The sequence below is a fragment of the Peromyscus californicus genome, unplaced genomic scaffold, assembly GCF_007827085.1.
Source record: "Peromyscus californicus insignis strain IS unplaced genomic scaffold, ASM782708v3 Scaffold_7__1_contigs__length_154581171, whole genome shotgun sequence".
In the NCBI taxonomy this organism is placed as follows: Eukaryota; Metazoa; Chordata; class Mammalia; order Rodentia; family Cricetidae; genus Peromyscus; species Peromyscus californicus.
Genome location: NW_026294595.1, coordinates 43,542,095 through 43,559,688, shown reverse-complemented (window position 1 = coordinate 43,559,688; position 17,594 = coordinate 43,542,095). Strand labels below are relative to the sequence as shown.

General features: G+C 38.2%; 1 protein-coding gene across 4 annotated transcripts in view; it reads left to right on the top strand.

Annotated features, from left to right (window-relative positions):
* LOC128101828 (sodium channel protein type 1 subunit alpha) overlaps positions 1-17,594 on the top strand; it is a 133,207-nt gene that overhangs the window by 48,964 nt on the left and 66,649 nt on the right. For all 4 annotated transcript variants that reach the window (XM_052725224.1, XM_052725223.1, XM_052725225.1 and 1 more), the window contains exons 2-3: positions 1,242-1,554; positions 17,171-17,291. In XM_052725224.1, coding sequence (XP_052581184.1) covers positions 1,291-1,554; positions 17,171-17,291 — 385 coding nt within the window. In that variant the 5' untranslated portion in view covers positions 1,242-1,290. The remainder of the gene's footprint in view (positions 1-1,241; positions 1,555-17,170; positions 17,292-17,594) is intronic.

Sequence of the window (17,594 nt, the reverse complement as noted above, 5' to 3'; positions counted from 1 at the left end):
TTCAGACCCTCAGCTCATTGCAAGTAGACTTAAGAACCTCTGAAAAGTTCACTTAATAGGTGGAAGGTACTAAAATTGATCCAAATCCTGTCTTCTCCCTGCTCATCCACTTAAAAATATATGGTCACAAATCTCACGGAAATGGGTACCTGTTTGTTCGTGTGAGCTCTGAGATCCATAATAGAAGCTAGACAAAATGATTTGACTATAGTTTTCTATTACAGACCTAGACAGAAAGCTTCAACTAACTGTATCAGAGCATGGTGACTTTAATGAGCTAATGTACTATCCAAATAAAATCTATACCAGGCAGAGCTTGGGCTCCGGGAAGTTTGGCACAGATATATGTGTGAAATGTGAGCTCTTATTAAATATACTTGAAAAGGATGCATCTGGGATTTGGCCTTGAGGTCTGACTCTGTGATATGGAGTTGAGTTTTGCCCAGGTCCTCATAATACGTGTAGACTGTAGACCCTGAAAGAATATCAGAATTGCTTCAATGAAGGAAACCACCTTATGTTTTGAACTAGGAGCATTCTGCTATCTCCTGTGCTTAGAGCTTTCTCTTCAGTTTAGTTTATCTCCATCCCACCATGTCAATGGCATTTGTCCCACCTTGGACTGTATTTGCCTATGTGTTCAGGTACAGACTCTACTAGGGAGAATGCAGTTCACAGACCATAGCTTCATTTACGCACATCTCTGGGTATATACAGGCACAATTAGGACACCAATGACTAGCTGATTGTGCAACTCTCTGATGGACTGCAGCAAACTCTCAACTTGCTTGACCTCACTTGTCGGGCCTCAAAGGCTGCATTTTCAACCTTCTCAGAGACAAGTTCCTCCTATCCCAAGACTTTTGAACTGATTGATCTATCACCCCATGCCTCTGTGGGCATACTATTCATCATACAGGTGGTTCTCAGGGTGAGCATTCCATCAGTGACCTGGTGACAGTTACCATAATGTATGGATGGCAGTACTGAACCAAGTTTTAAACTCATGATCTAGGTCTAGTTTCCTTATTAGTAAAGCATAAGATCCAATATACTGGGATGCTTGGCTAAAACTTAGCATAGAGAATACATTTGTTTTAAAGTTTTATTTAGAAATTCCATTTCAATTTGGGGGGGGAGAGATTAAAAAGTTCAGTCTTCTGGCTCATATTTCTAGATAAGCATTTATAGATACTAACAACTTTTAATCTTCTTGATGCTTTTCGTTCCTCCCTCCTTAGGAATCTCACATGAAGAGTAAATAGTAATTAAAATGTGCAGGATGACAAGATGGAGCAAACAGTGCTTGTACCACCAGGACCTGACAGCTTCAACTTCTTCACCAGAGAATCTCTTGCAGCTATCGAAAGACGCATTGCAGAAGAAAAGGCTAAGAACCCCAAGCCAGACAAAAAAGATGATGACGAAAATGGCCCAAAGCCAAATAGTGACTTGGAAGCTGGGAAGAACCTTCCATTTATCTATGGAGACATTCCTCCAGAGATGGTGTCGGAGCCTCTGGAGGACCTGGACCCCTACTATATCAATAAAAAAGTAAGTGTTCTTAGCTGGTGTATTTTGCCACTAACTGCATACGTTGTTACAGAAGCATCACATACTAAATTAGCACAACCTTACCATCCTTCTGCTTAAGAAATGAGACCACACTTGTGGGTGTTTTATGTATATTCATGAGAAGTAAATAAATTATATTATACCATATGGAGCTGCCCCAAATGCTTCATGACAAAAATCTAAATATAAGTTGTAGGCAGCTAATTTAACAAATTAAAAATTCTCACCAAAGATTACATGTACTAAGCAATTTTATGTATTTTTTTTGTACCTTGAAATCTTGAAGTCACCCTGAGTTACAAAAGACCTCAAAATGTATTGTGTGAATTTCTCATGGAAGAACGTTTTATAACACAAAAGTTTTCAATTCCTTTGCCATATTATAAATAATAAATCAAATAAATTCCTAAAGAATTTGTTCCCATGTGGAATATAGTTATGCAATATACAAGGGTACTTTGTTGTTTTGATTTCTTGCTTGCTTTGTGGGGAGAAATTATTTATTTTGGCTCGTGGTTTTCATATATAAGACTGTTGGGGCATTTTGCAATCAAACCATATCAGTGCTCCTTCTAACATATATGGGCTTCATCTTAACTGTATAATATCTGCAAAGACTCTATTTACAAGCTAGGGCATGAACTCTTGGAAGACACTATCTAGTCTATTACACTTGCTAGTCCTTAACATGAGGGGGTGTATAATAACTTCCATTTTATTTATCCACCTGCATTCTAAGTCAATATAGCTGTGTTTACACTAATCATCAAGGCCTTTCTTAGTAATCATCACAGATGTATATCCTTTAAAGTTTTCATTAGTTCTTTGAGAGTTTCGATCATATCCACCCCTTCTCCAACTCTTCCCCATCCAGCCCCCACTCTCTACCCACTCAACTATGTGTTTTTTTTTAAACCCTTCAAGACCAATGTATGCTGCTCAAATATTCTTAGTTGTGTGGTCTTCCACTGAAGTGTGGTTGTTAGCTTAGTAGGGGGTATGCTCTTAGAGAAACTGTCCCCCCTCCTAGCAGTTAATAAGAATCAACAGCTCTACTGCCAGGGGTGTGATTTTACATCTAGATCCAGTCTCCCAGTGGGCTTTGATCTGGCTTGCACTTGCACAGGTTTTGTGCATGCTGTTGCAACAGCTGTGAGTTCCTATGTTCAGCTTCCCTACACTGCCTTTCTATGACACTTTTCTTTCAGTTTTCCACAAACCCTTGGCTCTTACACTCTTTCCATGACCACCTCTCTGAGCATTGGAAGGAAAGATATGGTATATATGTTACCTTTAGGACTGAGAACTCTCTAATACCTTATTCTCTAAATCTTGGCCAGTTGTAAGTCCCTGTCTAAATCACCATCTATTGCAAATAGAAGCTTCTCTGATAAAGATTGAGAAAGGCATTATCTATGGGTACAATGATAAGTCAATAGGAAATGGTTTAATGTTATGTCCATTTAGCAGAGTAAAAGAAGTAGGTTCCCCTACCCCTACTAGGGGTTATGATCTACTTAGCTATAGGTTCCTTGTCCCAGTAATGGTGCCAGGTGTGGGTTTGCAATTAAATCCAACCAGAAAGTGATTAGTTACACCTGGGATGTTTGTACCACTTGTGTTCCAATGGGTATGTCCTACAAAGTCAGGAGCTCTCAGGGTTCACAGCTGGGTAAGACTGATGAGTTTTGATGAGTATTCTTCTCTGGTGGCATACATAGTACTTTATAACACAATGAGACTAGCCAGTAGTGATAATTTTTAGCATTTTAAGGAACCACCACACTGATTTCTCTCCTGGCTACATCAGTTTGCATTCTGACCTTCAGTGAATCAGTGCTCCCCTTTCCCAACATCCACTCCAGCATTTGTCCCCTTTTATTTTTGTTTTGTTTTGTTTTTTTACCTTAGTCATTGTAACTGGAGTGATATAAAACCTCAAAGAAGTTTTCATTTGTATTTCCCTTAAGATGTTGAACATTTTGAAAGTGTTTTTCAGACATGTGCATCTATCATAAAAGAACTCTATTTAGTACCATGCCTCTGTTTAATTTTTTTAAAATTAGATTGTTTGTCATCTTGTTTTTTCATTATTTTTTGAGTTCTTTATATTTTGTGGATGCCAACCCTCTATCAGATGTATAGCTGTCTTATGTAGGGTGCCTCTTCATTCAAGTGTTGGTGTCCTTCACTGTAATGTACAGTTTTTAGAATACTTGATCTTTTGTTAGAAATGTGTAGAAATAATAATCTGAAGGACATATATATTCATATAATTAACATATGAATGTATGTAACTTTTATATTCATTCTTGAATCTAAACTTTATTATCACCATGATTTCACCAATCCCTTCCACCCAAAAAGCACAGATGTTTAAAAAAACACTTACTGATTGTCTTTTATGTTTTGACCAAGCACAATACATTTCTGAATTCTCAACGAATGGCTAGAAAACAAGAATTGTAATCAGTTTAACAAATAAAGGTTTTCATTGGCCATGAACGGTAAAATATTCCAAATGTTAGGGACAACTTCTTGTTCTTATCAGGACACAAGCTGCCAATAATGGCAATTTTGAATGAGAGAGATCTCTTAGAGTTTCCATGGCTGTGATAAAACACTATGACTCAAGAAAATTAGGAGGTGAAGAGAATTTATTTCAGTTTACAGTTCCACATCAGACTCATCATGAAGAAAGTTATGGCAGAAACTCAAGGAAGGAACCTGGAATCTGGAACTGAAGCAGAAGCCATAGAAGAGCACCACATACTGTCTTGCTCCTCAAGGCTTTCTCAGTCTGATTTTTTTTATAGCACCTAGGACTACCCACCCAGGGGTGGCACCAGAACAATAAGATGGGCCCTCCCACATCAATCATCAATCAAGAAAATATACCACCGGCCTGCCCAATCTAGGAAAGGCATTTTCTTAATTGAGGTTCCCTCTTCTAAAATGACTCTAGCTTATGTCAAGGTGACATAAAACCAGTCAGTACAAAGATTATCCATCCCATAGTTGCTATTTATAAGAAGTAAATATGAGGAAATCATGAAATAAAGACTCAGATGTATTCCACACAGAACATGGTTCATCCCATAAATTGTGCTCATTTATTTCTAGTTCCTAGAGATATACAGCATTTCAGGGGCTCCTGTGGTTAGAAAGGTTAGAAAGCTCTCTCCTTATCAGGCATTTGCTCCCCCAAATGTAGAGTTCCAGTACCATCTGGCAAAACCCACCATCTAAAAATTATTAAGGTCACCAAGAGGAGGCCTTATCAAAATACAAAATTGAATTCCAGCATCCCAGCTCCTATGCTGCATCCTTATTTATAAATCTACAATTGAATAGTTTGAGAAAAACCAAATTGAAGCATATTGACAAGGCTAGTAATTCATCATGTGGTAACCAGACTGTCTTACTCAGTGTTATACTCCTGTGAAGAGACACCATGACCACATTAACTCATGTGAAAGAACACATTTAATTGGGCCTTCCTTACATTCAGAGGTTTAGTCAATTATCATCATGGCAGGAAGCATGGTAGAGCATGCAGACATGGTGCTGGAGATGTAGCTGATAGTTCTACCTCCTGATAAGAAGGCAAGAGAAAGAAAGAATCACTGGGCCTGGCTTGGGCTTTGGAAACCTCAAGGCCTGTCCCCAGTAACACACTTCTCCAATAAGGCCATACCTACTCCAAGGACACACTTCCCAATCCTTCTCAAGTAGTGCCACTCCCTGATGACTAAACAGTCAATTATTTGAGCCTCTGGGGCCATTTTTATTCAAACTATCACAGACTATCATATATATTTTTCTCTTTAAGTTAAAGAACTTAAAGAACTTTCAAACTACCAGGCCTGGTGGTATGCACTGTAAACTCAGCACTTAGGAGTTAGTGGCAAACAAATCTCTGTGAGTTTAAGGTCAGCCTGGTCTACATAGCAAGATCCAGATCATCCAAAGCTAGATAGTGATACCCCATCTAAAATGATTGACCAACCAATCAACAAATAAATAAAATAAAAATAAAAGCAAAATAATATGCTTTCAAAAATAAGAGCTTTCAGACTGATGAAAGATGCTGTCTTTAGGGGAGGTTCTGCCCACAAAGGTCCCTAACTGGCTTATGTTGAATTTCAATAAAAAAAATTACATAAAGGAAAATGGAAAACAAAATCACACAAGCCTGTGACAATACTTAAAAGCTTTTATAAGAAGCTCAGGGTGAAAGCTCAGCTCTGACTTGGCAGCTAGATCAGCATTGCTGGACTGCCCACCTCCCTCCTCTAAACTTGCCTTTGACATCTGTTTTTCTTATCTCCAAATGCACATTGTGTGAAGAAAGAAAAGCATTCTGACATTTGGGAACAAATCTCGTTGTGCAAGCAGAGCAACTTGATAAGAGAAATATTGTTATCAGGAAGGAAAGGCACATCCTTCACTTTCACATTGCACTCCCATCAAGCAAATCTCCAAATGTGAGCCAGTGGACAGCAGTGCAGCGAGAACTGTTTGCGGAGCTAAGTCCTTTAAAACAAACATGCTGTGCACTTCATTTGTTTGGTTTTTGAGACAGCAATTCCCTATGTAGCTCAGACTGGCCTTGAACTCACACTCCTCCTGCCTACTGATGCTGGGATTGTAAGAATGTGGCAGCACGTCCACCATAGAGTACGTTAGAACACATGGCTGAGCCGGGCGGTGGTGGCGCACGCCTTTAATCCCAGCACTCGGGAGGCAGAGCCAGGCGGATCTCTGTGAGTTCGAGACCAGCCTGGGCTACCAAGTGAGTTCCAGGAAAGGCGCAAAGCTACACAGAGAAACCCTGTCTCGAAAAACCAAAAAAAAAAAAAAAAAAAAAAAAAGACTTTTCCAAGGAGTAGCTTTTGTGATAGTAGCTGAATTCCATTACATTTTCCTGCGGCTTGCAGCACAGAGCTATAGTTCAACACAGATCACACACGCAGCTCAGGGCACATGCTCTTGGCTTCTATGCCACACGCCCTTGCTCATAGTCCTGTGTTCTAAAACTTTCTGTAGGTTGTCTGTCTATTTCTTTATTAGTCTTACATTTTTTCAAAATATAGATTGTTTCATTAACAATTCGTAAACAATTAATGAACATTAAGTTTTCTCTGGTTTAAGGTGGAGTTGCTTAGTAAAATCTTTATCTTATAAAATAATATTTCTTCTAATATATGGTCATTAATTTTATGTTAGCGACTAGTATCTCCAGCATTAGAATGGTCTTCATTAAAACAATACAACACATACAAACATATAAATACATATGTACATATATATATACATATATATATTAGTATGTCAACATTAGAGTGGTCCTCATTAAAACAATACAACACAGACACACACACACATATATACATATAATATACTATACACATTCATATATACATATAATATACTATACACATTCATATATATATATATATATATATAGAGAGAGAGAGAGAGAGAGAGAGAGAGAGAGAGAGAGAGAGAGAGAGAGAGGAGAGAGAGAGAGATCGGGAGAATGAATTTAAATTTATTGGAACAGCCAAAAGTCTATTGGTCAAATATCATTAAAGACGAGATTTTTCCATGGTTGAAGACACTGTGAGTGTCGATTTGTTTTACAAAGTGAGTTGGAATATGCAAGTATCAATGGTTTCCCTTAGATTGAACTCAGACAATGGACAGGAATGTATTGCCTTGTAGAGATCAGGGAGTCCAAGATTGAAAAGTTAGCTGAACCATCACATGATGGAAGGCTATAAGGCAAGGGAGAACAAAAGGGGCCTGATCTTTCACTGGAAAAGCACCAATTCATTCTTGAAATGGAAGCCCTCACTGAGCAACGACCTTTTTTATGTCATACTTCAAAATACTGCACTAGAAATAATTAAATTTATGAGTTTTGAGAATGATAAGCACTGAACAGTAACATTGACCATGAAAATGGTTACAGAATGTATTCTTTATGCTATATCTCAGGATAAAGTGCAATTGCATTGTATGTGCAGAAACTTGTGTGAATACAGTCTAACAGGCCAAAGCTCTCTGTGTTCTTTTATAAAGACAATCAATGTCATTGGGCATATGGAAATGTCACTGCTGACACCGTATGTTATCATGACATATGCCCACATATTTTTATCCTCTTTGCCCCAGTTTTTGATGTGCATATTATATAATAATCAAATGTTCTACTAAAATTATTAAAACAGTTTAAACAGTGATATTGTGTTAATAACTGAAGAAATGGAAACAACAGTGCTGTGGACATCCCTGGTGCATGGAAGCATTGGGAGTCTTAAATTCTTCAGACGTTTTAAACATACAGCACTTCAAAGAACAAAGAAAGGAGGGAATGGCCGTGCTATCAGGTCAAAGGTCATAGAGTTTCCATCTCATGCTTCCTGTCATCAGGGGATCTTTGCAATGAGATTCCAAGCTAATACTTTCTATTTGCTTATTTACTTTTCTGTGACACAAGGACATTTCAGTTTGTGAGTACAGTTTTATTCTTATGGGATTTATTTTTTTTCTCGGTTTCATAACTTGAGTTGCTACTGTACCATTTGGCTATACATTCAACTTCACCCACTCTTTGTTCAGAAAATGGCTCCCCTCTCATGTTCTTAAAATTACAGATGACTCATTAGTACCATGGGAAGAAATATCCTTTTGACAATGTGGCATTTTTACTAGAAATAGAAAGATATTTTAGATCTGTAGTGAAAATAGAACCTTGTTATATTTTGGAATATAGAAATGTATTCGTTGAAAAACTGTACCGTGTCCTTGAAAGTCTCCGAACAATTTTTTTAAAAAACCATCCTCTCTTTCAACAGTCCTAACATGATGCACGCCATCTCTGTACTTGGGCTGCATGAGGAGCCTCACACAAGAGGCTTCATATTTATGCCTGCCTGATCTGTCATCACAAGAGTGATTGTGATTGAGGTAGCAAGTTTTTACTTTGTTTTCAGTTAAGGTGAGGAAGGTTATGTTTTTCTAGGAAAATCAGAAAAGTAGATGGCATTTAAAGCCTTATGATTCTGTGGATTGTCATGTTAAAGGTCTGTGACTTACAATTCTCCTTCCCATATCACCAGAATCTCTAGAATAGCTGTCACCTGGACACCCCCTTAATGCCAACATGCTGCAGCAGGCCTTGAATCTTTCTCCTAGTCCCCATTCTTCCTTATTCGTCCATTATTTGTCCACTCAGTCTCTGCCTCAGAAAAAATCCCAGGGCAAACTAAATGACCCTTGACATTTAGTAGGCACCCATCATATTGTTAAGAGACTCTTTGAATAAAAGTAACAAAACTCAGCAAAAACTACTGTCAAGAGAAGACAAAAAGAAAGGGAAAAAAGCAAACTTATGGGCCAAATCTGGTTGAATAACAAAAGACACAGCATTTAAAGTGACACCATCAGGACAACCCTTCAGCAATTTGGGCTCTGCGTTTGCTTATGCTAGCTGGCTTCGTGTGTAGGCGGGCTCACCCACAAGGTGGCAGAAATAGCCATCAGTCACACTAAGTTAACATCTAAAGCAGAGTAACCTTAAAAAAGGAATGCACATATTTTCTGAACTCTAACGAAAGCTCTAGAATTGCTTGTAATCAGCTGGCATGGTTTGTTACTGTGAATAGGGGGATGTGATAGTCTTCTGGACCAGGTGAGCATCATATGGTGAATCATTTCCTGAATGACAAGAGACACTTCTATATGGACAGGCAGTGGAGCAGAGATTTCTTCCACAATGAAGAGACAGAAACTTCTGGAGAAGCTGTTCTAGATAGGTAAAAATGAACAATTGCTCCCTCCCCTACATATTATGCACCTGCATACTTAAATTCTTTTTGCCCTACAGGTCCTTTCAACATAACTTTGGTCGCTATCTAAAACCAATAAAACTGAGTTTAGGTACTTTGCCCAAGACTGTAAAACTATTAAGTAAGCTGGTAGCATTTCCCAAAGCTCTTGCTTCTTAAAAACAAATCTTTCATATTCACTATCAGCATCTAATATAATTCAACTACACTTCCTACCTGGTCCTGAGTGGATGATATACACCTTTATGTAGAACCTCAACGTAAAACTTAATTTGTGTGATTCTATAAGGAAATTGCATCTAAATTGAGATGTGAAGACAAGTTCCAGTCATAGGGAAAACATAAAAGAAGATAACACAGTAGAGCTGGGCTGTTATATGAGGAGGACGTTAGCTAAACTTGTAACATTAGTACAGCATGTCTGTTATCTTATAATGGGTCTGAAGTTAGCTAAAGGGATCGCTTAGTAGATCTTAAAGAATATCCAGTTTATTTTCAAGGCAAATAATCTCACAGGATTCTCACCAAAAGCCCCAATCTCTCTTCCAACCTGAAAAACGATACAAGTAATTTAACAAAATCTTTCCTGTATACACATTCCTCTCCTTTGTATGATTATACAGCCCAAATTAAAGACAAAAACTAACTGTGAAGCATTGATACCCATGACTGTTTTGTTATATGGGCAGTGTATTGTTTAACTTTTGAGTGATTTTCATCAGGTTGATAAATGTGGCATGAATGACTCTCAGGCCCCCATTTCATTTTCCAGTCTCTGTCACTTCAGTTTGCAATCCATAGCTTAAAGACCTTCCCCCCAACCACATGAAGCTTGTGTTAGATATGCTAGGTTGTGTTAGGTATGCTAGGTTGTGTTAGACGAGTTGCAGTGAGTGAGCTGCAGAAAAGCAAATGCTGTAAGAGAAACTGTGAGACAGATTTTCATTCACCCAGGAGCCGAGCAAGGAGGAAAATATTTGCCTAAAGTCACAGCATGTAAGGGGGTTGGGGGGAGGCAGGAGATGAGGCCGCTTAAAGATTCTCAGAGAGGGAAAAAGACAGACACCATGGATGGGGCTGGAAGGAGACATGTGCGCTGTGATGGGGACCGATAGGAGTCTCTTGCCATCTGTGTTTCCCACCCCAAGCTTCAAAGCATCTCTCTTATTGCCATGTGACTCCCATACTTTCCGCACCTTGCAGAACCTCATGCCTTCCCAGCAGTGGAAAGACAGGGAACATGCTCTTCCCCCTGGCAGAGTAAGAACAGTTTCCCATTCTGACCACCAGAGGGGTATGGAGGAGAGATGTGCACCTGAGCCCAAGTTAGAGCTCTGTTACTATTTCTAGAGTGCCTCTTTCTTCTACATAGTGACACAGTTCCAACTACCATTAATTCGGAATTAAATTTCATTAGGAATTACATAAGACCAGGGAGTAGTTCAGTGGAAGACTGCTTACTTAGCACTTGTTGGATCCTGGCTTTGATCCCAGCACCTGGAGAGGAAAGTTACATCAAGTTTGAAATTTGAAGAAAGACACATATTTGTTTACTCCTTTATGTGAAAATGTATTCAAATTCCAAAGGGATTGACTGCCAGATACAGTTTTAGAACACACATGATGTGTAAATTGAGAAGTTCTGTGATTTAAACTTTCAGGCAAAGAATAAATTCAGTTATAAATATATGCCTATAACATACATTACTTATTTGTTTTGTTTTTTGAGAAAGGATGTTACTTCATCACTTAGTCTTGCCTCAAACTCACAGCAATCCTCTTGCCTCAGCTCCTGAGTGCTAGTATTACATGAGTGAGCCTCCACATCTGCATGTGATACTTCTAAATATTTCTTGTCATCCAGCTTACTTTCATATGTCATCTTTTGCCTTTGGCTGCAGCTTAACTTTTAGAGAAGTGAAGTGGAATCCATTTGGAGTCATCTCTGTTATGTGGCAGTTTTCTGATAACGTATAGATGAGATGTAAAGTTAGAATTTGAGTTTTAATGGTGTACTTTAAGGAATATGGGCTCTAGATTGAAATAAAGGTTCAACCAATATCTACTTATTCAGAAAACAAAAACACAAATACACCACTTATCAAATTCAAGTTTCCTCATTGACAATAATCATAGCAACAAGTCACTTTCTATAAGTGCACATATGAGAGAGATTATCAGATTGTGACAAATAAATGGGTCTAACTCATATATTCTGAATAATCATTGAGAACTGGGGAATTACTAGTGATTAATCACTAATCAGTAAAACAGGGGCATCACCCTGCCCTTGTGGAATCATCTCGGTGATTTTTTTTAAATGCATGAAATGCTACATACCCAATTCTGATGCCATGAATTGAAATTACAGCTTGTGGTTTAGCCCAGTATGGGTATTTCCATAAGTGAAGTGACTTAATCATAGAAAAGTAGGGTCCAGAATCTCACAGGTAGAAAGAACAGAGACAGCTTTGTAATAATAGACCCAATTCTGGAAGCTATTCTCTTATCTTAAGGCAAATCTGCTATATTTTTTCCCTGATTTTTTTTCTGGATCCTTAAACTGTTCATTACCAGAGATGCTTATCAGTCTTCCATCAAACCACCTTGTGTTTTCTTTAACACCAGAAATGATGTTTTCTTGGCAAGGCTGCTGACAAGTGTGACTTGGTTGGTCAATGAGTAGTTGAGGTTAGGTCAAATCTGTTCGGCACAGTAGATATCACCCAGGGTGGCTGTGAGTACTTAAAACACAGTGAGACTGGATTTAGAAGACTGGAGACAGTGTGAAAAAGTCACATGAAATACTTCAATGATATTGATATCATTTTATCCCCCAATGTCAGTATTTCAGTTACATTGGGTTAAAGGAAACACCACTAAGGTGCGTTTCACACTCTTCATTTGCTTTTCCTGTAGTGCTTAGAGAATCTGAAATCTTTGTTTACAGTTCAGGTTTCTATTTTACAATATATTTGTATTGGATAGTGCTAGGTTATCTACACCTCCATCTCTCCTTCTATATTCATTTGTGCTACTGTTGGTAGCTGAGCATTCCCTTATCTGTAAACAACTAAGGGCCAGGACTTACATACGTGTGTTTTCTTTTCAGGAATCAGCACAAAGCTTTGCAAATATAGTACTAAAAAGTCAACTTTTCAATTGGAATCAACAGTTGCACCTAAATTAGGTCCATGCTGCTTTTCAAGTGTCTGTCATATACATACTACTTAATTATTTGTTGTATAAGCACAGCAAAAATATTATTTAACTTTAGTGAATATACATAAAAAGATACTTGACAAACCCGAACAGTCCTAAGGTGGTTATGAATGCTTCATTCCCACAAATACATCTATAAATGATGTTTTTATACATCATGGTTAGATCTGAATTTATCCACAGTGCCTTATTTAAAAACTTGTTCTGAGGAAGAAAATTATTCCCGTATTAAAATGTTCTCACAAAGTGCCTATAAGTCGATTCCATTGCAGTGACGACATTAAAGCCCTTGTTTTTCCCTTACAGTAAATGAACCGAGGGATAGGTTTAAGGAATAGACACAAATGTAGCTAGCTTCTACTAAAAGACAGACACTTGGTACTTGACACTGGGACCACTCACATGAACCTTCATATCAGCCATGAGTGTGAAGAATCATTTCAGACTAGGAGCTGGTGTTGTCTTTCCTCCTCTGCCTCCAAGTCTGGAGTTTTCTTTTGGGTTGAAGTCACTTAGTGTAATTAAAATTATCTTTGGGAGCTATGTTGACCTTAAGTAGATGACAAGGGTGATGAGATATTATACTATATCATCACCTAATACATTCTTCTAAGAAACCAAAAATGCTATGCATTTGAACACTGCATAAATATTTGTTGGCTTAAACTCACATAGTATTTGTTCCTTCAGCTAACAGTGTACTGTTATCTTCAGTAGATTAGGATTTTTCCCTGAAAGGGAAAATGTGTACTTGTAAATATGTTGTATGTGTAAATAGAGAAGGCAAAGATATCCAGGTGGTTGGTAGCTTTGCAGTTAATTCTTCATTGTAAGTGAACATTGATCCCTTTGGATTCTCCTCCCCATGCTGTACCTTCAACACCATGATTTAGAGAAACATTCTTCTGAGTGTCTTTGCAGATGCAAACTGAATTCTCAACTATGTCAAAATTATGAGGAGAGCAGATACAGATCTGTAAAGAAATAAATAGCAGACTAGTTGTAAAAAGTAACCTTAAGTTCTAAATCAAATTTACTGGCCTGATAATGAATACAGTTCTACATATAATAGGGTGCCAGCTAAGCTTGAATATTCTTCTTTATTGTAAGGCTATTGAAAGTAAACCCATAAACACTTCAGAGTGACATATATGAAGCTTGTATTTGAGCATATATGTTTCGACCTGAGAAAAGGAGTATAGCATTAATATGGGAAAAACCATTAAAATGATTCAGCAATGCTGGTGTTGTTGTTACAATCCTTAGAAGTGATGGAAGAAAGCCTATGAAAAATTAAAGTACAGAAAGCATGCCATACAATCAAACCTCAGTAGTCTTATGTTTCAACTAAACTACATGGATTCACACATTGCACACAAAATTCTTTATAAAATAAGTTACAAATTATTTGCATTTAACAAATAAGTGTATCAAATACATCCTAAAAGACTGAAAGCTTGAAAAATTAAGAATTATGCCCAAGTATTAATTCATCTGCTGGATTTTCAAATATTCAATTACTTATCCACACTAGGGGGTACAGTGTTTTTATAAAAGCCACTTTGTTGAGTTCCAGTGTCTAGAACTCCTTCCTGGCTTTCTCTCTTGCTAGGCTAAGTTTCTGAATCTTGCCTTTGACTTACTTTGTAAAAGAGTAGTTTCTGCTCTTCCTTTCCCATCCACTGGCCTCTCTAACACTCCTGTTTTGTCATTGATTTATCTTCTCACTTGCCTATTTTTTGTCAAGTGTTTCTGTCTGAATCACTTTTCTGTTGCCATGATAAAACACCATGGCTAAGGCAACTTACAGAAGAAAGCATTTCATTTGGGAACTCATATGAGTCCATGACCATCATGGTGAGGAACGTGGCAACAGGCAGGCAGGTGCTGAAGCCGTAGCTGAGAGCTCGCACTGGATCCACAGGCAAAAGACACCAGAAAGAGAGAGAGCTAATTGGGAGTGGCATGGACTTTTAAAATCCCCAAACCACATCTATTGACACATGTCTTCCAATAAGGTCATACCTCCTAATCTTTCCCAAACAGTTCTGCCATCTGAGGCCCGAATATTCAAATACATATACCTGTTGGAGCTGTCCCCATTCAAATAACCAGTTTCCTTTGCTCATCATTTCAACAGAAGGTGGCCAAAGAACCTGTGTCATGGGAATTCTGAGTGCAGCCAGTCTCCTTATAACGACTCTGGGTCTTTCTCAGTCTACTCAGCTGTTGTTGACTCTCCCAAGTCTTCTTTCTCACCCTCCAGTCTATGGCGGAGAACATAGTAGGCCTGAAATTCCTTTGTCATCTCTATCACTATAGTCAGTTCAAAATTAGCTTATAATGTTATCTGAAATAATGATCTCAGTTGAAGAGTATACTTTCTTCCTAGTTACATTTTTCCTACGGCTCCTACTCTAGTTCCCAGTGTTTGTATACTTTCTTCCTAGTTACATTTTTCCTACGGTTCCTACTCTAGTTCCCAGTGTTTCTATCACATTTTCTGAGTATGTTTCTGGAAAAGGAGGTGTAGGCAGAAAGTTTAAGAGATAATGATACTCAATCCTAAGCTTTGCCCTTTCTCTGTCCTTTCACGCTCACATTCCTTAAGGCAAAGGCACTTCCCTTGCTCAAGTCCATTCATGTTTTATGATGATTTCATAAGGTCATTTCGGGACAGAAATACTGAATGACTCAAAGAGAATGAAGGGGACTACGAATTGGCCACCAGCAATTGACACTGGAGTAAGCGCCTGGGAAACGTGTTCCTCCCACAAATAGACTTCTTAAGGTACTCTCCTTGAGCTGGACTGACCCCTTCAGAGATGCGTGGGAATGTGGTCAAAGAGCAGGCTTAGTGCAGCATTTCCCCACCCTAGGGATGGGGGTCTCTGTTGCTCTGCTTATCTATGAAATACAGTGACATTAGTTGCCAAAGAACTGAAATGAAATGGGACAGTACAACCTACTCTCTTGTATTATTTTATTACTGTATTTAACAGACATAAAATTGCCTTGCAACTTTCTAAACACAGGTTTTACTCTCAGTAGTTGAATTTTTTGTCACAGGCCAGAAGAGACTAACAGACCTGTACTGGTTAGGGGATGTTTTCATGGCACGTTTAGGGCATTTCTCCCTATATACCTGATAGCAAGTGCTATTTTCAAACAGCGACACTGCATTTGAGGATTGCTCCACTTGAAAATATTGAAGTCAAAATGAAAAACCTATTAGTGACCTGAAGTTTAAATGTGGAGAAGAAGTCTATCAAAGATTCTTAGTCGAAAACAAAGTGCATGTTATAGAGCAAGTTAATCATAATGGAGGTCTATGTAGATATACATGTAAATGTTAGAAGTTAGTTTTAAGGAATTGATGCACAAACATTTACAAAACTGTGCTGGGGTCATTATTAAGTGCTGGACCACTTGTATAAGACTCTGAGTTAGAGATTCAACACACACACACACACACACACACACACACACACACACACACGCACACACACACACACTGAGCTAGGAATATAGTCTTGTGGTAAAGCACTTGCTTAGCATGCAGACCTTAATTCAATTCCCTATATTTAGAAATTAAAATAAAAAGCCTTAGAATTATTTCTCCTTAGTATGGTATTCACAGAGAAGTTGGCTTTGTCCTCCCACCTATGCACAGTCTGAATATCGATAAATGCCTTACAAGAACTGTGTCAGAGTGTTCCATGGTGCTCCATTGCATGGTGAGTCATTTTTTTTTCTTTTTTCTTTTCTCTGCACACTGATCCTTGCTGTGTAGTGAGTCCAACTTTTGGGATAGACTCTGTTCATAATTATGGGTCCTGAGTTCTCTGGAGACTTTGAGCTTTTCTTCCATGCATTTGGGAGTCAATTGGGATTAGAATTCAATGTGTCAGCTAACTCAGAAATCCCAATACAGAATTTAGCACTCCTGGTCAACAGGATACTCTCCAGGGAGCTTGGCCTCCAGAAATCAATGACTGGATGATATCCATCTAACCCAAGTGTGCTCGATGGCAGCTGCTTTTGTTTCCTATTACCAGTGGAGTGATAATGTTTATTTTATAAGCACAGATAGTGAAGGAATATTTATTTTTAAAACATTCAGTTCTGTTGAATGATTTTGCATTTTATAGGATTAATTTTCCAGACATCTGACCTAGGCAAACAAAACATTATGAAAAGGAATTCTTAAGAATTTTAGAATGAAAATGAAATATGTCCCAATGTCAAACATTGGCTTACGTAAGACACTTAAAATAAAAATATTCAGAAAATAATGACATTCTCCTAGCTGGTGTGCAAACTCAGGTAAGTGTGTGCTGGAAGGTAAGAGCCATCACAGGTGTCCTCTCTAGGACATAAATGATCCAGAGAGAGCTGGTATTCATTGTGCACATCGATAGCGACTGTCCTGGTTGTACAAATTGGAATTATTGGTATAACACTATTGGAAAGTACAAAGTAGAGTTTATGCTTCTGTGTTTGTTCCTATCTTACAGACTTTTATAGTATTGAATAAAGGGAAGGCCATCTTCCGGTTCAGTGCCACCTCCGCCCTGTACATCCTAACTCCCTTCAATCCTCTTAGGAAAATAGCTATTAAAATTTTGGTACACTCATATCCTTTTGCAAGTGATTTGTGTTAACTCTTTGTGTAAATTGTGTTTTATAGCTAGATGTATTATAATTAAGTTAAAATGTGCATGCACTCCATAGCTTTTATCATATCCACTAGCATCTTTGCTTGGTCACACAAATCTTTTTTTTTTTTTTTCTATTTTGTAGTGACAAGAATTGAACCCAGGGCCTCAGATATGCACCGAGGCACACCTCCAGCCCTAAACCTTGTTCTACACTCCAGGATTCTAGCCAGGGAATGGTGCCAGCCACTGTAGATGGGTCTTCCCATCTGAATTAACAAAG